At 41.2% G+C, this 21,738-nt stretch overlaps 1 protein-coding gene across 7 annotated transcripts in view; it reads right to left on the minus strand.

Annotated features, from left to right (window-relative positions):
• Positions 1–21,738, minus strand: part of LOC129048673 (protein kinase C-binding protein NELL1-like) — a 462,277-nt gene that overhangs the window by 164,743 nt on the left and 275,796 nt on the right. For 4 of the 7 annotated variants that reach the window (XR_008511202.1, XM_054524593.2, XM_054524596.2 and 1 more), the window contains exons 10-12: positions 15,931–16,004; positions 14,034–14,093; positions 6,415–6,514 (exon numbers count right to left, since the gene is read on the minus strand). Coding sequence is in view for 5 of the 7 variants with exons in the window: in XM_054524593.2 (XP_054380568.1) it covers positions 6,415–6,514; positions 14,034–14,093; positions 15,931–16,004 (234 nt within the window). In the remaining 2 variants the exon portion in view is untranslated. The remainder of the gene's footprint in view (positions 1–6,414; positions 6,515–14,033; positions 14,094–15,930; positions 16,005–21,738) is intronic. The other 3 variants (XR_008511203.1, XM_054524597.2, XM_054524598.2) reach the window with 1 other exon arrangement.

The raw sequence follows: 21,738 nt of genomic DNA on the forward strand, positions 1-21,738 counted from the left end.
TAATGAAAGAAAATGTAAATGTTGGGGTCACACTTTCTCCTCTGGTTGGAAGCAGCCTAAAATTTGGATGCCGTGGTGGTCCTGTATCGGGTTCTGTTGCCATGAATGACCAGTAACACTAGTAAAATGATTTACTTTCATTAAATTCACTAGCCTAATCTGCATATAATAAGCTCTGCCTATTACACTGAGGCCCCCCACACTGCCACTCTCCAAATCCCACTCTATGTTGTTTACAATTTTCGAGGAATCATCACTGATTCTGCTTAATCTCTTGGTTTTGCAGCCAATGATGGACATACATCGTTATGATTCACTCCTGTAACTTCTTCCACAACAAGGAATAAATGGGTCGCTGATAGTTCCTCAATCTCCTGCCCCTAAAGTATACCCCAGCAGGTCAGGCAGGTTACCTTTGAAATTATATACCTGGACAATCTAAAAGTGCACTCCAGAGTCCTCTATTCTAAAATCTTGGAATGTCAATACCTCTCACATTCACTACTGCTTACCCAACCTCGAAATTCATATAAGGAGCAATGGTATAGTGAGGGCAGCATATTCCATGTGCCTCAGATGTACAATCAGGTCCACCCATGGACTGGTTAAGAAGGATATGGCCAAAAGGTCTTTTATGAGAACTGGATGCCTTTATGTACTCCACAACAAATACACATAACATAGGAGAAGCCTGGGCGCTTGAAAGTGAGCGTATTCCTTAAGCTTTTGTGGACAGAAGGTAGGGCCATCACGACAGGCCTAATAGAGACTGAACTCCCAACTCTCACAGGTTCTAGCTTAGAAAGCAATTGGTTTCTTCTACAGTAGCCAACATTTAAAGGTCTTCCCTTAAGGTCTAAGGCAGCCTAGCCTTAGTGTCAGGTTTTCTCTCTGGGAAAATGTGCCTCCTTCTGGAAGCTTCATAGACCTTGATCCACTGTAGCACGTTTAGGGCCACGAATTCATGTACTCACTAAGACTGTCCTCTGTTCCCAGCCCCAAAAGTTGAGCATACAGCCCTGTCTTTCCAGTCCACTTTAGCCCATAGTTGCTGGGATTTTGATCAGATCTCAACTATCAATATGCAGAGGAACTGGTCCATCTGTGAACTGCCAGTTCCTCTATTTAGGCACTAGTTTACACTCTCATTAAGTGCCTTTTTCTCAGGTCTCTTTTCTTCTCAAATTCCCTGTAATCCTTTCTCTAAAACCATTTCAATTATAAATTCACCCGAAACAATGAGGAAGACTGGGTGGGGGGAAAATCATTTGATGCCAGGCCTCTTAGGGAGGGTTTAATTGAAGGGCATAAAATCTTTAACAGTACAAATAATCTCAACTAATTTCCGTCCAGGCCAGATGAAAGGCAAGTGAGCCTGAATTAAAATTACAGATAAACACATTTGGAACAGATGTCGGAAAGAACTTTTTCCCAACACTAGAAGTCATAAACATGCAGCAAAATCCTCCAACGTCATTGGCAACATTGAAGATACAATTAGAGCTGACTATGAAGGGAATAAAACACTGAGGAGTATCTCAAGAATTTCGGGATGGGTCAAATGATGGGTCTGTTTTCCTGGAGTGGTCCTGAGAATGCATGGTCAATACTGTTGACTTTTTTTTTTTTTCATCCTTTAACTGAGAGCACCAGAAATTCATGAGCAATCTTTTTCTGCTGGGTCTATATTGATGCTTTTATTACTTCTTCCCAGGCAGGAGCCCAGATGTTATTCCAGTGCACACTCCCCTTCTCCACCTAATGGCCTCACACTTCAAGTGGGCAGGCTCCTGCTACAGCCATTACCTCAAGGTAAAGAGGAGGGTAAATCAATTTCATGTTGCCAGCACAAACTGTCCTGAGGTATCAGAGAAAAGCTGCAGTGGTGATTAAGGCTGTTCTGGGTGGTGCTGTTGTATGACTGAGACCGTGAGCCCCACAAACTACAAAGTGGCCTCTCCCTGCCAGTATCCATCACCTTGATTCCCTTTGCGTGCTTCTTCCCTACCAATTCTATAGTTCTTCTCCTACAGGTGTCCCAGCTGCTCCAACAGCCCTGTGGATTAAACCGCCTTTTACTTGGTTATGTTCATTTTTCCCTAAAGGACAAGGGAATTAGTCACAACATTTGACATGACACAAAATTTGAAGAGGCAAGGTATCTGAGCCCCTAGCTTGGAGACCAGTTTGTTGATACAGTGAACAACATAAGTCAGTCAGAACCTGTTCTTATTAACTTTAAAGTCTTAGGTTTAATTCAAACAAAGAAAAAAATCAAATGTAAAGATGTAGCCTGTATCTTTCATCTTGATTAGTCAATAAAGGGTGGGGTGGGGGACAGTAACCATATGAGAAAATTTGGTAAGACTCAGTTTAAAAAAATTAACTTCATAATCAAGCTAGCAAGCTATAACTTGAGGAAATAAGTTATAACTCAGAAAAAATGGGTTTTAACCTTATTTCATATGTAAAATATATAAAGCCTATCAGCTAGTGCTGAAAATAATATCATTCATTCATTAACATGACAATGACAGAAACATTCTATGTGGTTGGAACATATCTTCACCCCTACCTTGTCTCCTGTATTTAAATAACCAATTCATAAAATGTGATCATTAAAATAAATGTTATTTTTAAAAAGACTGGAGAGCCCTATGGATATTATATAATTAAGCAATTGAGATCAGAAGCAAAATCCACTCTCTGGAAGTTTTCTCAAATTCCCAGTCTAGGTCTCCCCAGGTAAGGTGACTCATCAGAGTCCTAAAGAGAATAAACCTTGGAAAACTTCAAGTTCTCCAGGCAGGCATGAGAAAGGTTTTGACTTAGACTTCTAAGGAATGATACCGTCAGAGGGTAATTTCTCTCAGACGAATGACCGGATGGTCACAGTGAGAGAGAGATGATAAATATGCTAATTGAAAGGCCTTCGGTGCAGGTATCGAAAGGCCACAGCCACTTTGGTTTTTGTAATCAATAACACCAGGGTGGCAGAAGCAGTACAGCTATAGCATACCACAGTGCTCATTCCCTAAAATACGCACTTCAGCTCATCTCGGTCCCACCTCTCTGCTTCCTTGCTGCCAACCAGTCTGTGGACAATCAGTCCACAAAGCAAACGATGCTGCCTTTCCATATGCAGGATACAAATCACTTTACATAGAAATTGATTGTTTCTCGCCTTTTCATTACTTTCTGTTTCAGAGAAGGGGAGAAGGGGAGGAGGCAAGAAGAACTGAATAATTTGCTTTAGAAGTCCGCTGGGCTTTCCAGGTCTTGTCAGAATAGTAATTGTCCAACCCCCTTCTCCTCTTGTGAGTCCGCTCCGAAATGCAGAGGAAAAGGCAAAAATCAAACAGAAGATAAAGAAGAAAAGTATTTCTCATAAAATTGTGAGAGACGATTATGTTACTTTTAAAGATGGAATTAAGAGATATGGAGCAAAATTCATGGGGGGCTTAGTTCAAGATGACAGACTCTTGAACTCATCTGTATTGCTCTTTGTTAATTGTCATTTAAATTGCAGGGTTTCATGAAAAAGAGACATCTCACTAAATATGCCTTTCATTTCCTGATTGCCTGATGGGAAGAGCAGGCCCTAGCATGTGGACAAGTGGGCTGGATGTTCTGGGATTCTCTCTGCTGTGGGTCAACAAGAAGGAAGCAGGTCATGATAGTAAATGTTTCTGAAAAGGGCCTCAGTCAACAATGCTGCCTCCTTTACTTCAGAGTCTGATTCTGAGATGGGAGTAATATAGAAGAAATCCAAATTGTTAATTCACCTACCTCCCGGGAAAAGACCCTCCCACCACCTTTTTTCTGAAGACATGCTCTAGTTCCTGTCCAAATGTAGAACAGTCAAAGAGCATAAAATAATTTTCTCACACACACATACCTCCGAAGAAAACAATTAGCTTCCAAGTAAAAGAGCTGGCTGTTTCCTGGCTGAGAAGGAACTGGGTATGAAAAAGAAAGCCCTCGATTTCATAGATGGGCGCTGCCTAAGATCAAATCTACGAAGTCTTCCTCCTGCCTCCCATTCTTCCCTCAAAGCTGAGTCAGGTTTGGTAAATGCCACGCTTGCTAGCAACAGGAACCTTGTATGTCTGCTTCTTGTCAATGAGATGTCACATCTCTCAGCATCTTCATTGGTAATGGACACATTCCAGACAATTGCTAACAGAAGCAGTGGCACCTGTTCTATTGCAAATTGGGTCAGGGTAATGAAATCCCTCATGAATTTCTGTGGCCTAATCAGTGATTCTGCTCTAATGAAACCATAAATCAGAAAGGATTTACATAAACTGAGTCTCACTTGGCACCCCAACAAATAGCAAGTGATGGATTTTGCATTAAATTATAAGACCTACCTAACCATTCTATCTAACCAATAAATGCATCACTCTGAAAATTCCACTCAATCTTTAGGTATTTCTAAAGCATACCAGTTGCAGATAATCTTATAGCCATGAAAGCAGATAAATCAAGGAAGATATTCTGATGTCATAGCCTATCACTAATTCTAGGGGCCATTTCTGGCTACCAACATACTAAATTTTCCTAAGAATTTTACCAAAGCCCAGAGCTCTCATGACCAAACACAGAAAGCCTAAGCTGAAAACATGCAATGGTGAAACATACAACATTTTCATATACCAGAAGGTGCTAAGGGAGGGGTCAACAATTACAGGCTGCCACCTGTTTTTGTAAATAAAGTTTCATTGGAACATGGTCACACCCATTTATATACCTATGATCTGTGTTGCTTTCTTGCTAACTTTCTTCTATTAGTTGTAACAGAAACCTCTTGTCGGCAAAGCCAAAAATATTTATTTTGTAACCCTTTATAAAGAATTTTTGCCACCCCTCTGCTACAGAAAAGATAGGAAAAAAAAGCAAAATATGAGGTTACCTGAGCTAAATTGCTATGCTGCAGGGACCTCCTTAACTCTGGAAGCTTCAAAGCTCAGAGTAAAAGGATATCACTTACTGGGTATTTGAGAATCTGAAGTATTTATGGTAGGTATAGTTTTAAAATAATACCTATGAGTTTAACTGGTTTTTTTTTTTTTTAAGATTTTGAACAAATCCTAGGTTCTCCTAATTCATCTAATTCTGCTTAGGTGAGAAGCTGCAGAGAGGAAGTGATACTTGAGCTGGGTTTTAAGACATAAGAATCAATTTAAGAGGCCGTGAAGGGAAAGGGGGAGGGAATATGAAGAGAATTTGGTTAATGGGTACAAAAATACAGTTAGATAAAAGGAATTTATTGGATAGTACAGTAAGGTAATTATACTTAACAATAAACTATTGTCTTTTTCAAAATGGATAGAAGAATTGTAATGTTCCCAACACAAAGATCAATTTTGAGGTGATGGGTATCTCAATTACCCTGATTTGATTATTACACATTGTATACATGTATCAAAAGATCACATGTACACCCAAAATATGCACAACTATTATATAACAATTGAAAAATAAAAATAGGCTGGGCATGGTGGCTCATGCCTGTGCTCCCAACACCTTGCAAGGCCAAGACAGGAGAATTGCTTGAGGCCAGGAGTTCAAGGTCAGCCTGGGCAACATAGCAAGACCTAGTCTCTAAAAAAAAAAAAAAAAAAAAAAAATTAAAAATTAGTTGGGTGTGATGGTGTATGCCTGTAGTCCCAGCTACTTGGGAGGCTTAGGCAGGAGGATTGCTTGGGCCCAGGAGTTCAAGGTTACAGTGAGCTATGATCATACCACTGCACTCCAGCCTGAGCGACAGAGTGAGACTCTAACTCTAAACTAATAATAATAATAAATAAAAATTTAAATAAGGAATAAATTTAGGGATGAAGGAAATTCCACAAAGATGAAGCAAAACCATTTCTGCCAAATAATTAATTAGCAACCAAGTGTTATTTATCTGATGCATTTTTCCTTGCAGGGAGTAAAAATATTGCATAACAATCTAACCTATGAGTAAGGATTCACCATACATCATTCTCTACCAGAGTATGGGAACTGGCCCAACAGACGGAGCTGAAAAGAATGCTTCCCAATCTCACTCATGAGAAAAATGTAATAATGATGATAATGGTTATTATTGTAAGAACTATCATTAGCATTATTATAGGAACTATCATTTATTGAACATTTGTCACATGCTAGGCATGATGGTAGGTGCTTACACATTATCCCATTTAATCTTCACAGCAGTCTTACAAAGTAGATACTATTATTATCCTCATTTTACAATTGAGGAGACTATGACTGAGAGGTAAATAAGATATGCAACTTTTTAAGGAGCAGTGCGCAGAGTTTTGGACCCATGTTATTACCATCATACTATTCATTAAACTCTCATGCCCCCCAAGGCCAGCCCTAGCCTCACCCCAAGCATGGCCCACCACCAAGCCCACTTACCTCTACAGACACGGCAGCACTGATTCTCAGGAAGAATGTGATCCTTTTCTGAGCAGTTCAAAGGAGGACACATTTCTGTAATTTTTACTAAAACTCCACCCTGGAAGCCAAATATTAAGGAAAGAAAAAGATGTTCACATTTTTAGTCAATGGAACAAACTTATAACGTTCTTTGTTAATAGCCTGCAGTGATAACAACATACAATAATTAATACTTGCAGGGATTCCACTAAAAATGATAATGCCACAAATTAAATTAATGAGACCCCTGGAATATAAGGTAAATTTCCCTTTCTATATCCTAAAAGCCTCAAATTCAACAGTTTTGAAGTATCTTCTATGGAGCAGAAGGATTCTAATGGCAATGCACTGATAAAAGTTTAACAATCGACTCTTGGTCAGGTGGGTCCTAATTTATAACATTTCCTAATTTCTGACGTAAATACTCCAGTGATGGCTGATTTTGAGCTACTAACACGGTATCGCTGAAAGCAATGTTGGGAAGTTATGTATAATTGAGCTTATGTGAGCTCTGGCATGCCCCTGGATAACAGGCATTGTGAACCCAATGATAGACAGCATATCTTCCTTGCTCTTAATGAGTTCTCAGTTTGGATGGAGGGGGGAATAAAGCCTCATAAACTAGAAACCATAAAACATACAGCACAGTAAGTCTAAAAATGTGCTCTAATAAAAGTATTATAATGTGTCATAGAATAATAATTAATTCTGCTCAGGTGGGGAGAAATTATGAAGATGCCACGTTTGGGGGAACTTGATTAGTGGAATAAAGGAAGAAGGGACTTTCCTGGCAAAGAGCAGAAAAGAGCCAAGACATGTAGACAGGAATGAACTGAAAGAGGATCAGTTAGCTGAGCACTAGATTTTCCCTAGATATAAAATCACTTACAATAACGTGTGTAATATTCAGAAGGTGAATCTTTATGACCTTACTTCATCCAAGGTCTTTTTGGTTGACATTACTAGCATCTGTATTTAGTTTGATGCCAATTTGTAAAAATTATTCCATTAATTACTATTTTTTTTAAAAATGCTGAGAGTTCCTTGTTTTATCTAAAACCTTTACTTTTTCTCTCCCATTTTTAAGGGGATGCTTAAGTCAACCAAGAAGCAAGCTCAAGAAGAGGCGTCTCATTTAAGGCCAAAAGGTAGTTCCCAACACAGGTGGAAGAATAGGATGAAGGTGTGTGGTCAAGAAGGGTGCAGGAGAGACTGAGTTTTCCATCCTCATGAGACTGTTATCCCAGTGGTTCCACATTTCTCTGGTTTGACAAGAACTCCCACTATATCAGGAATACCCATTCTTAAATTGAAACAGTAACATAATTGTATATGTCAAATATAAATTTCCAACTGCTCATCTTTTGGATTATTTGCACCATGGCTTCCTCTCCTTTCTCAGAATTTCCAGTCCAGACAGGCCAGCCTCTGGCATTGTTAGTCTTGTCTTTTCTTCTCCTTTTATCTTTATTCCCAATCTTTCCCAAGGTAACTCTTAATTTTCTCCTGACTATCTTAGAATTGTCCGTAAGACCTGAGAATTGATCCTGCTACTCACTCTGCCCCACTTTGCAACTGCACTTCATTTTTACTCCTCAATCCAGTCCATGATGGGTGGTATCTAACCTCAAAAATTAGCTCCAGTCCTAAGGCAAGTGTCCCTACCTGATGTGCCTTACTTTCTACAACAGGGAATCAAATCAGTTATTACCAATCAATGGAAGTTAGTAACCTTACTATCAGCAGCTAAATGTAGATGAAATCACAATGCTGAATTACTTACCATTATTGCCTCTAAGTCTATCTTTCAATATTAATATATTTATTCATGATCTGCTGCCTCCTAGCATAAATAAGAGTGGCTGACACTGTTGAATCCTTTTGTCAGTTCTATGTGCGCACCTCTAGGTTTATCAATGCTTTGCTGCAACTGGCTCACCTCTGTCACTCTCAGAGCACTGCCCTTGGGCACTGGAGCCATTTTGCCAATGCAGAGAGTCGGAAGTTACATGCAAGTTCTACAACTCCCATGCGTATGACCCAAAGCCAGTGAATGAATGGTATGGGATATTCTTTACCTTGAAGAGAGACAATCTCTAGGGTAGAATGTATGCTCCAGAGCCCATGGTGGGATCACGGTATGCCTGACCTTTCATCTAAAATTGTACCTCTGCTCAGTTTCTTCTCCTTCTCCATCTGGCATCCCCCACACCCTCGCTGGTTTCTCCTGGGGGCACTACCTTAATAAATCGCTTGTACTGAAATCCTTAGCTCAGGGTCTGCTTCTGGGAGAACCCAAACTAAGACAATTAAAATAAATTTCACTCTTGCTGTCAAAAATCAAACTGTTAAAAGATTATCTCTAGGTGGTGAGATTCGGGAGTGTTTCCCATTTTCTTCCTTACATTTTTCCCTCTATATTCCAAATTGTGTAAGTATATATTTTTGTAAAAACAAAATATTAGAAATGCTACAGAAGATTTTTTAAAAATAATCATTCACAAATCTTCTATTTTTATAAAAAGGGTTTGCTTTGCTGATTAAATCAGTCAACAATTCTAATCAACCTTTAACATATTTAATGAGTAAGATCATAATCCCAAATGTTTAAATGGAGACAAACCTTTTTGCATGAATTTGAAAATAATATGAACTGTGATTACCATTGCATAAGTGCCACCAAATCCATTTAGTCCAGCTACATAATTAGGCACAAACCTTTTATAGCTTTATTTTCAAAACTATCTCTAGTAAGAAGTACCTGATAATTAACATTTTAAGTCTTTCTGATTATGGTATGTTATTTTACGACCCCTGGAGTTCTGCGTTGGTGGAAAAATACAATTCCTTTTTTCTTTCTCATTTAGAGTGGCTGTCTCCATGTCATTGGTCAAATACAGACACTTTCAAGCTCTGTACTAATCATTGTGCACTAACCTGAATTTCTAACAACATATAAAACTTACAACTTCGAGTCAAAAATTGTTGCTAGGATAAAGAAATTCTGCAGTAAAGCAATAATTGGGCAAAATTAATAAGACTGCTAGGAGAGTTTATTCATGTTGATTTTTTTAAAAAATTATGTTAATTTCTGGAAACACTTGGTGAAAATATTTGAAACAAGAGCTTGTTTTTTGACTAATTGGTGTTGCTGAAGCTTTAAAATGATCCCAGGAGAGTGAAAATGGATGGATCTCCAGGCATCCTTTCGTCAACTGAATGACAGAATATCAAAAATTGTTTTAGCAATTATTTCCTCAATCCTCCCAAGGATAATACTTTCATAATACCATTTTAGATGCCTAAGAGAAAGTTTAATTTATTGCATACAACAGATTCCATAGAGCATTAGTGCTTACATCTTGAGAAAAGCTGCCTGGGAGAAATAAGAGGCCCTTTGATCCTATACCCATTACCCTCACTCTCTGCTGACAATATCCATTAAATATGTCCCAAAGCTCTTCCATGGCCTTTTATAAATGCTACCTTTATCAAGGGAATCAATGGGCCATAGCCTGACCAATCTGATATTCTCAGATAGACTGAAAAGTGATCAATCGATCCTTCTCAATCTACCCCTCTAAAATTCAGAAATGAGAATTATTTCCAAGTCAGTCTAACAATATCAGGAGTGGCAGTAGAGAGGCTAAGAGAGGAGGCTGTGGGGCCAAACCACACAGGTTCTGATCCCAGCTGGCTCACTCACTACCTGTGTGTGTGGCCTTGTTCTTCTGTGCCTTGATTTTCACATCTGGGTATTACCTTCTGCACAGAATTATTATGAGGTTTCCGTGAGATAAATATGGTTTTTCTTTTTTGAAATGGGGTCTTGTTCTGTCACTAGGCTGAAGTGCAGTGGCGCGATCTCAGCTCACTGCCACCTCCGCCTCCCGGGTTCAAGCAATTCCCCTGCCTCAGCTTCCCAAGTAGCTAGGATTACAGACATGCGCCACCATGCCCGGCTAATTTTTTGTATTTTAGTAGAGACGGGGTTTCACCATGTTGGCCAAGATGGTCTCAATCTCTCCTGACTTCATGATCCACCCGCCTCAGCCTCCCAAAGTGCTGACCCCCACGCCCGGCCGAGATAAATATGTTTTCGATGCTTTAAATTGTGCCTGGAAAACAATAAGTGCTCAAAAAATAATAAAAATTATTGTCAATAACTCTTTCTGGTATACAAAATAACTAGTAAATAACTATAGAAAGACAATAAATGGGAAAATAACTTTTTTGCACAGAATAAAATTATTCACATGCTCTCACACATGCACACACACACTACTTGTGCAAGAGAATAATCTGTCTGCCCCAACTTCTTTCTAAATTATACATAAAAAAAAACAGTAAAAGATGAACCCAAGTGTGTAGAGCAACTGCAATGTGCCAGTAACAGTAGTAAGTGGTATTTAAATAAGCTGGCATTCAAATCCATGCCCATATCTTCTAAAGGTCTCAAATGGTGTCTGCCTGGCTCTTCTTTGATAATAGACATCGAAACACAATAGTGACCCTTGCTAGAGTCACCCACAGCTTCCATTCAAAATGGAAAAGGATTTGCTAATTTTAAGTGTTATGGCTGATTCTGGGACCATCACCACAGTGAGCAAAATTGCCTTTAATCATCCCAGCTTTCCCTGAAGTCGAAGACAAAAGCAAGGATTTTAGAATCCAACTGTTTTCCCTTCCTAGAAGTAAAACAATGTTCAGAAAGCATGGTATCGGTCTTAAATTCAAGGAGGACATGTATGGTCATATGGAATAACAAAAATAGCTCACATTTATTGAGGATGGTCTTTGTGGTAAGCACTCTACTAAGTTCTCCATGTGTTTTATCCCATTTAATCCACACAACATCCTTGTGTGATAATATGCCAGCTATAGGTTATTGACCACCCCACCTGCTCCCCTACTCCCAGCCCTGGGAGCTTCCTTGTCAATTAAGAGATCATTAAAGCCCTTGTTATCACACCATCCTTGCCCCTGCCACAGAGTGGAGAGCCCCTACACCCAGTACCCACTGATGCAGACAGACCATCACACCTGCATGCCCACCAGACCACCTGGACTCATGGAATCTCTGGCATTCCCCACAGCAGCCAAGAGGGCAAGAATGGGAATCAAAATAGGGAGGTTCAAGGAAGCTAACCTTTAGGGTACAGTCTGGCCAATGAGAGACAGAATATAGGGAATATCTTTCCTTCCCAGGCCTCCATAAAGAACAAAATTCAAGCTCTTCTTTTATTAGTATCTCCTTGAGTGCTTCTGCAAGTCTCTAAACGCTTCATTATTTTCAATCTTTAAAATATATTCCTGTCTTTTTTCCCAGAGGTGTGATGAAAAGAAAATGAAACAATGTAAGTAAGAGCACTTGCGAGGATGGTCTTTTCTGAGACACAGTGATTTCTGTCACCTTCTCAGGAGATGCCCCACAAAGCTAGCTGTGCTTTGTTGTGGGGTTTTGACTTTTCTGTGATGCACTATCTTGTACTTGCTCTCCTGCCTTTCCTGCCATACTTCCTTCTGTCTGTGCCTCACTCTTGCATTCCTAGGACTATACCTTTCCCCTTCCTCTATCCACTCCCATGACCACCAAAGAATAAATAAAGCATTAACACAAATACCTAGGCCTCGCATTCTATTTTCTAGAAATCAGGATCAGATAGGTAAGAAGTGTTGCTATTCTGACTAGTGTGTCCCAGGTAATGTTAGGCAGAACAGGAATAGGTTTGATAATTCAGCACAAGGCACTAGGCAAAATGTTCCACATTCCTCCAGAGCTGGTGATTATGCCTGTAATTGTCTTCCATTATGTTGCAGTGGGAATGGTGAGGAGATATGCAGGAGGAAGTAATAATCTAAAGTTATGTTCTCCAACCCAGCTCTTACTGGAACCCAGTGGGGGAAAAGAACACAAGGAACTCTGAACTTTACTAACAACTAGGTAAAATTTCAAGATTTAAACCCAGATCCACCTGACTGCAGATTTTGACCTTTCAACCACAGTGCTATATTGTAAAAGTAATTAGACTCACCCTCTTATCCCCCAGAGGAAAGAAGTAAAGCCACTGGACAGAACTTACAGGGGGGTAGATTTTCACCCAATTAAAGGAATTCTCTGATTCCTAATGTTTTCCAGCAATGGAAATCCACTAACCTATTAGTTTAGTAACTTCCCATTATGATATGTTGGAGGTGGGTTTTGTTTTGTTTTGTTTTACTTTTTTTTGAGATGGCATCTCACTCTGTCACCCAGGCTGTAGTGCAGTGGCGCAATCTCAGCTCACTGCAACCTCCGCCTCCCGGGTTCAAGCAATTCTCCTGCCTCTGCCTCCTGAGTAGCTGGGATTACAGGCATGCACCACCATGCCCAGCTAATTTTTGTATTTTTGGGAGAGACAGAGTTTCACCATGTTGCCCAGACTGGTCTTGAACTCCTGACCTCAGGTCATCTGCCCACCTCAGCCTCTCAAAGTGCTGGGATTACAGGCATAAGCCACCATGCCTGGCTGGAGGTGGGTATTTTTAAGTAGAAAATTATATCACAAAGTCTTATTATGACAGCTGGTCTCCAAAGATGCCGGTCTACCTAATGAATCATGCCTCCTGGTATTCATGCCCTTGTATTGTCTGCCTCTACAATAAATCTGGCCTGGGCCTGTATAGCCTTTAGAATGTAGAAGAAATGATGTTTCAGTTTCAGAGACCAGGTTATAAGAAATAATGGCGCTTTCACCTTGGTCTTTGGAAAGCTTATTCTGGGAGAAGCTGGCCAGCATGTGAGAAATTCCTGGGACTACCATGGTATAAAGAAGCCCAAGGGGCCTGGTGCAGTGGCTCACACCTGTAATCCCACCATTTTGGGAGACCGAGGCAGGTGGATCACGAGATTAGGAGTTCAAGACCAGCCTGGCCAACAACCCGTCTCTACTAAAAATACAAAAATTAGCTGGGTGTGGTGGCGCAGCTGTAATTCCAGCTACTCAAGAGGCTAAGGCAGAAGAATTGCTTGAACCTGGGAGGCAGAGGTTGCAGTGAGCCGAGATTGTGCTACTGCACTCCAGCCTGGGAGACAGAGCGAGACCCAGTCTCAAAAAAAAAAAAGAAGCCCAAGGTAGCTATGTCTAGGGGTTACAGAGAACAAGGCACACTTACACACATACAGAGAGAGAGAGAGAGAGAGAGAGAGAGAGAGAGAGAGAGAGAGGGAGGGACGGAGGGAGGGAGGGACGGAGGGAGGGAGGAAGGGAGGGAGAGAGAGAGCGATCACATCGACAGAGACACAGAGAGAAGTCTCTTTCTATTCATCTTTGTTGAGGTGCTAGACAGAAAAGTAAAGAAGCCATCTTTGATAGCCAGCCATGTCGAACCTTCATAGGCTTCTACCTCCAGCAGCCGCCAGATTGCAATTGCATGTGAGAACCCAAGTGAGAATCATTAAGCTGAGCCCATTCAACCCATGCAACCATGAGAAATAATCATAAAATACAGAAATAATCCTAAAATACTAAGTTTTAGAGAGTTTGTGTAGATAGCCAAATACAATCAAACTCAACTTGCCTAAACCTGGCCCCATTTGCTCGTCACTCCCTCCTCACCCACAAAACATGTTCCTCCTCCTGAATGTTCCTCTTCCTGCACCAGTATCTCGTCATCACCTAACGAAGAGAGGATTTATCACATTTTGGCTTCTTCTGATCCAGTCTCCCTTCCCATGAGTACCACAGTGTTCTCTTGGGGAATGTTTTCTCCATTGCATGCTGTCTTAATGGGGTGATAATTCCAGGTAACTGGCTCCTTACACAGAGGATAAAGGGGTCGAATTCTTCCCCATCCTGAACAATCAGAGCTTGGACATATGATCCAAACTTTGCTAATCATATGTCCCTTCTCCGGACTTTAAATCTTGTATAAGTGACTCCAGGACAGTAGAAATGATTGAAAGTCACTCATCACAGCAGCAATGTGCTTGCCAGGATCCCCACTACTAGGCCATTGCTATGGTTTCTGCTTCCTAACTTCTGGGACTCTTTGGTCTCTATCTAGTATCAAGCCTGGTCTGGCCTTCTGAGGATTCTGTGAGTCCCCCAATATCATTTCAATAACATTGTCATTTTTACCTACGTTAGCCAGGGGAGGTTTTGGCTACTTGGGAAAACAGAAACTGGTATTCCCTGCAACTCTACCAGGAACCTGGACATCATCTGGGTTTCTCCTCTCCATCATATTAGCCTTCCCCAAACCCAATCACTCGTGTCCTTTTTATTCCATTTTTTAAACAGCTCTCGAATCTCTTTTCCTGTACATCTTCACTATCACTGCCTTCAATCATAACCTTAGGTCATTTCTTACAATTATTCAAATTAATCTGGTGCTCCTCCAATCACTCCTCCCATTGCAATCACAGTGACCTTTGGAAGTGCACAGCTGCTCGTGACACACACACACACAGAGAGAGAGAGAGGAGAGCTTCAATGAACTCTCATCTCCATTAAGATCAAGTCCAAACTAGGTCCATTGTCACCTGTTCTGTCTAACTGTCCAGGTTCATCTCTCATCACTCTCCCACATGAGCTCTAGAACTTCACCCAAGTCAAATTATTTGCAGGCCCCTAAGTAAAACCTGCTCCCTTTATTGCTTTAGGCATTTATAAGTGCAATTCCTTCTGTTTGGAACGTGCCTTCTCCCTCATCTACCTAGGAAGCAATTATTGGTTAAGTAATCACTCACCCAAATACCTGCATGGCTGGCTCCCACACCTTACCCAGGGCTTTGTTCCAAAATTACATCTCAGAGAGATCTTCTCAGTCCACCCATCCCCAACTCAGACCTCTTTATTCCTTCAGCCTACTTCATACTTTTATAGAATTTGCCATTATATTATATGTTTGTTTAATTCTTACTGTCTATCTCCCTCACTAGACTGCAAGTTCTATAAAGACAGTGACTTTGTTTTGTTCACAGTTGTATATCCAGAACCTACTATAATGCTGTCATACAGCATTTGCTTAATGCATATTTGTCAAATGATTATTGAATGAGATCTATGATTTTATACATCTTATTTCAAGTAATGCATGGGAGGGGCAGGCAGGAGGAAGAGGCATTTTTAACAGTATATCAGCCCTCCGGGAGTAGAGTTAGTATTATCACTACTAGCATTACAGACTGATTCCCCTAATACCAACTCAAAACCCTTTCGCAGGGCCACCCACCAGCCTCCCTAACTAATAATAGCTGTTAGTTCTTTCTCCTCTCACATCCTTGCCTTAATAGCTTCTTCCAAGGCTACCTGATCCACAGCTGACCACAAGCTAACCACATAAATGACCTGGCTGGATCCTCGCCATCCTGTACTTCAGCCCACCGCAGAGAGTTCCACCCCTCAGGGCCCTATCCAGGCCAATATGCTCCACTCAAGAACCTCATCTAAAGCCCACACATCTATCTATTCATTTTCCAGAAGTGATAGGGACCATAAAATTAACACTTACTCGGCATTCCCGACAGCTCTTGGTTAAAATCCGCTGGCCTTCTGCAAGAACTTTTCCTCCATAGATACATTTTGCTGTAATAAAACATAAAAATGGGTCAGACAGTCCTGCTGTGCCACAAAATGACCTCAGAGGTACTTTCTAACTCCAACAGATTCCACAGAAACCTAGATTCTCTGCTTCTGAGCAATACAAATCTCTTTGTCTCAAGTGAAAGGAATTGTGTGGAGGATAACCCTTAAATCTCCCAGGCAGGCCTCATCATGATTGTGTTTGCCCAGCCTTTACAGCCAGGATATACAATTATTTCAATGTTACAGTTGCCAAAGGAACTAGAGAATGAATTGATGTAGTAAGAAGCTAAAAGAAAGAACTGGTGGCAATCGCTGTGGAGTACAATTAGCAGTAGCTTTGAATCAGACACTTCAGCTAAAACAAACAACTGGGTGAAAGGGGACTCACATATATTCCATTCCTCAGAACCTCAGCCACAATGGAGAAGGACACCATTTCTTCTTCCTTGTGATCATGGGAGTGGGCGTGAGAAATACACATGTGAGACAAGTGAGAAATACAAGGAAAGCCTGTAAAGTGCTAGATCAATGCACTAGAGAGAATGCCTTTGGAAAGGTGAGTTTAAAAGGCTGCCAGGAAGGGCAGGGGAGTGAACTTGCAGAAAATTTCAAAGAGAAACATAAATGGAGCTCCTACCACTCAATTTAGATTGCACTGAAACTCATTTCTGGACTTAACTGGCTGACTCACTTTTAAGCAAGTACAGCATATGTCAATTTGATATGATCCTAATATAACACCACCAAATTCTCCATACACTTCAACAGGAAAAAAGAAGCAAGTATCTGGTCACTCCCTCTCCTGCCCTGATGAGGACCCTTCTAGCCCCAGCTCTAGGAGGAACAGAAGCAATGATATGCACTCTAAGAGATCTCCCACTAATTCAGTGTTGGTCTTCTAGAACCACCTCACCTTTCAGAGCCTCTATATCTGTATCTGTTGAAAATGGGCTGATTAAATCTGGTGGTTCCCTAGTTATAAAATCCTCTGATTCTCATGGGATGCTCAGTTACTCTTCATTCCAATAATATTTTAGTGTTACCAAAGGGCAGGCAACATGCCAACTGGTAATATAATGTTGCAAGAACCAAAGCTCTTTTCTCATGGAGCTTACAATTAGGGAAATAGTAATTACATAATAACATCAGTGAATGTATAATTACTAAGTGAGGCAAATGCTATGTTTGCAGATAAAGAACCCAGACCCCTTTCGATGTTGAGGGGCAAGATCTGAAAGGCAAAGGGGATGACCAGGTGAGAAATGGGGCTTTCATTCCTCCCTTCCAATAAAATAAAATAAAAAAATAGTAGTCATCTAGTCCATTTTAGCCACAGGAAGAAGAAAGTCCAGGAACATGCTTTACTTAACATCATACCCTGTAGTGGATGCTGTGGTATATGGAGATCTACTTCCATGAGCAAAGGATGCATTCTTACAACTGCTGTGACAGTTGGCAACTAACAGCTCTCCCCTGAATGGAGATCTAAAACTTATGTAGGGCTGTAGAGAGCCACCTTGCCCAAGGTGAAGTTCCCTTGGTGGGCGAACATGGTACACAGTCCTGGCCCCCTTTCTCCAACTGAGGACAATTCTGAAGGGCCATTCCAGCTCCAAAGCTCCCTGTAGGAATGAGTTTGGCATTTGTCGTAACCACTGCAGCTCAACTTCTCCTTCTGCCCAATTCTTCGTCCTTCACCACTTCACTCCTGTCCCAGAATTGATCCTGAGAGCACTTCCTAATAAAAGTACGTGTAAATCTCTATTTCAGAGTCTGTTTCCCCTCAGAACCTGACCTGCAGCAACCTCACTCCCCACCCAAATATGTTCCACTCCTGTATTCTCCTCTCAGTGAATGGCAATGGCACGGGTATCCACCCCAGCTCCCACACCCCAGTGCCTGGCATCCTTCTAACCTCTCCCTCTGACACAACTCCATGTCCAATCAGTGTCCAAATCCTATCAGTGTCCCTTTCTTAAGTTTCTCAAGTCAACCTCCTCCTCTCCATTCCTCACCCTCTGCCCCCAGACACTGTCTTTGTTCAGGCTGTCGTCATCCCTCTTCTTCAGTACCACCACAACTTCCTAGCTCTCCCATGTTCTAGTCTCAATCTTCACCAGTCCTTCCCCATATAACAGTCAGACACATATTTTTTAAGTGCAAACATGAGGCCCTGCTTAAAATCAGGGTCCCTAAAGCTCTCAGAATAAAGTCCAAAATCCTTAGTTCAGCAAACAAGGCCATTCATGAGGTTTCTTATCTCCTAAGGTCCATAGCCCACCATTTCCTGTGATTTCATTCACCCTCCAAAACATTCACACCTCCACATATGTTCTAGCCACGCTTTCTCTCTCACTTCCGGGTCTTACACATACCGTTCTCTTTCTCAGAAACACCTGCAGAGCACCCCATCCACCTTCCACTGGCAACCTCCCACCCTATACACCCATGAGCTTTCGCTTAGGGCTGACTTCCCTCAGAACTTGTTCTTAGCCTTTAACACTGGTTAATCATCCTCACTTTTTTATTCTATTGTACTTTGGACCTAATCCCAACAGAATATATACCACATGACATCCTAATTTCCCATTTAATTGTACACCCCACCATGTCCCTGCTGCTAATTGCAACCCCCATGAGGGTAGGGACAATGTCTATAATTTTATCTCCAGCCCCAAGCCCCATGCCTTAGGATTTATTGTGAGTAAAAATAAATCATTTTCCAATTAATGAGCCTCTAGTAGGTGTCAAAAAACAGTCAAATTTCTTGATCCGCAGATAAGAGTTATTTCTGGCATTCAATACAACTTCAAACATTAAAAGTAGAGACCAAAAAAAACGGAGAATTAATATAATTGTCTAGATAGGTCCTTTCCTCCCTTCAGTAAACAAAAATCTATCCCTGATCATCTTTTATGCCTCAATTTTGTAGATAAATCAGTTGATCATGACTCGTTGGTCCTAATGAGAGCTGGATTTCCCAGTATACTCGCATGGGGAGACCACACCTCGAAGGTCTGGAATTCCTGTCTAATAAATTCCCACACTCCCAAACGTGGCTGCTGCCAACTTGGCAAGGCAGCTTGTTCCAAAGTGACAGTTCTGCTAAGTGCACTGTTGTCAAATCTGCCATCTGCTTCTTGGTCCAAGCTGTGAAGCAAAGAAATAGACATTTTTTTCTTCCTTTGCCCCTTGCCACTCCCACAATGGTATTAACACATTTGATCCCCTGCCTTAAGGCACTTGTCCGAATCCTCTCTTCCCCTTTGACAGGCTCATCCCAGAATTCTTAATCTGGAGATTAAAATGCCTCATTGTTTACATTCACACCACACATGGAGACACATCCACACCTCGAATCCACCAGTCTCTTATAAAAATTAAATGTCCACTGAACTTTATGTGCTCACATAGCAGGGTGCTTTGGTGCTGGTGAATGAGATCAACATATTACTGCATGCCTCAACCATCTGCAATTTGGCACTAGTGCAGAATGTATGTATCTATGAAATTATCTTAGGATGACTTTCAGGATCACCACTGGAGGTCACAAGAATTTCTCCTGTTTTCTCATACTCATCCTCACTTCTCCGACAACAGCCCTCTTTCCCTGCCACTGCATTCCTATGCCTAACATCAGCTCTTATTATCCAACCTCTTGATCTATAGCCAAAAGGCTTATTTTTTATGTCTGAGGAAATTCAAGCATAAGGTGAGTCAGGCTCTGGTGCATTTGGCTGGGGCATTTGGGACTCCATTCCAACAGCTTTCAGTGTGATTAGAAATGTAAATGGATACCTAAAGCTCTTCATATCACACTGGTGACATGCAAACTAGAATATTTCACAGTGCCCAAACAGAAAATTGAAATGTAGCACCAACACACACTTCTCCATTATGTCAGAAACAAATGTACTGAGGATATAAAGAGTTATGCAGTTGTATCTTTTTGCACCGACAGACACCTGGCCCTTCAATTTTGACTTTGATTTTTCTGGTGCAATGATTGAACAATTTTGCCATTCGGGTGCACACTGAATAAACAATTGACAGGTACAGCTTGACGTCCCTGTCAGATATGGATGTAAGGTTTCCTTATCTTTATTTAGGTATTTGTACCCTGCACACACTCCAGCCATCCCTTGGTACTCAGCGGCCTAGAATGTCAAAATCAGCACACTGTTTTACACTTTAAAGGAGAGTGGCAGATCAGAGACACTGAACACCCAAGGATCCTTCCTCCCTCAGTGAGCTAATTCACAGCCTTGGCTTCAGATACCACCTCTATGAGAAAGACATCCGCATCAAACTAGTTGTCCCTCAGGCATCTCTAACTCAAACATGTCAAACAGAATGTATTGCTCCCCAAACTGCTTCCTCCACCTGTCTTATTTCTGTTAATCACACCATGAGTCTCTCACAGGCTCTTGTTCAAAACCTGGCAATTTCTCCCTTACAGACGCTCTGTCCCTGATCCATTTGTCTCATGCAAAACAATACCTGTGGAGTATCTCTAATGTTCCAGCTCCTTTGGCTGTCACCCGCATCCTTCCCTTCCTTTGCATCTTCCCAGGCTGTGCCTGCCTGCCAGCCTCAACACCTCCACCTGGAATATGCCCAAGTTCCATATCCCCCACCACCTCCAGCTCTCTTGATGCAGTAGCCTTCCTAAAAGCACATCTTTGATTATGCCACAACTCTGCATTAAAGCCTTGATTGGAGTACCAAAAGCAACATTGGTTTATTTCCATGATTTTCTGTGTGCAATTCCCTCTGGCAGTTATGTTCTTACCTACTTTGTACACCTGGAAAACTCCTCTTCATTTGTCAATACCCTGCTCAGCTGTTACCTATGATGTTTTCCTAACACACACATACATATGTACATCTCAGATGGAGTTAATCACTCCCTTCTTTGTGTGACTTTTGTGTCTTCCATAGTGTTCATGTGAAATAATACTCTTTATTGTAACGGATACCTCTCTGGAGAACAATGGGTAAAGCCTACAGGTCAAGAGCATCCCACTGGGTTCTGAAGCCAGACTGCCAGGGCTTTATTTTGGCTCCCCCAAAACTGACAGACCTTGGACAAATTACTTCTCCTGTGTTTCACCTCCTCATGTGTAAAATGGGGATAACAGTGGACCCACTTAGTGGACCCACTAAGTGGACCACTTAGAGTTGTTGGAAGAATTAAATGAATTAATATATATAAAATGGTTAAACACAGTGCCTGTCAGAGTAAATGATCCATACGTGTCCATTGTTGCCTCCAGAACTGACAAAGTGTTTGGCAGAAGGACCTCAGTAAGGATTACTGAATGGCTTCATTGGGATACAGTCTTCATCATCCATCCGCAACTCACGTTTGCAGCTCTATTTCAACCTCTCACCTACATAAATCCTGTGTTATCATCAAACACACTATTCCCCTTTCCCTCTTCCACTCTTATTCCTTCACACATACTGTTTTGCATAGAAGAAATATTTTTTTCTCCATCTTCCTCCCTCCTTCCTATCTCTGGTAGATCTCAAATCTGTCTACCAAAATAATACAGATTTCAGGATGTTGATGCCTGGAGATTGTGATTATGTAGGTCTAGGTGGATCCCTGGAAACCTCCAAGTTTAAGAAGTTCACCAAAGGATTTTAATGTGCAAATAGGTATACAAAATATTCCTTGAATAGCGCAGACACCCAACAAGTGTTTGAGGAATGAAACTCCCTCACTTTT

The sequence above is a fragment of the Pongo abelii genome, chromosome 9, assembly GCF_028885655.2.
Source record: "Pongo abelii isolate AG06213 chromosome 9, NHGRI_mPonAbe1-v2.0_pri, whole genome shotgun sequence".
In the NCBI taxonomy this organism is placed as follows: Eukaryota; Metazoa; Chordata; class Mammalia; order Primates; family Hominidae; genus Pongo; species Pongo abelii.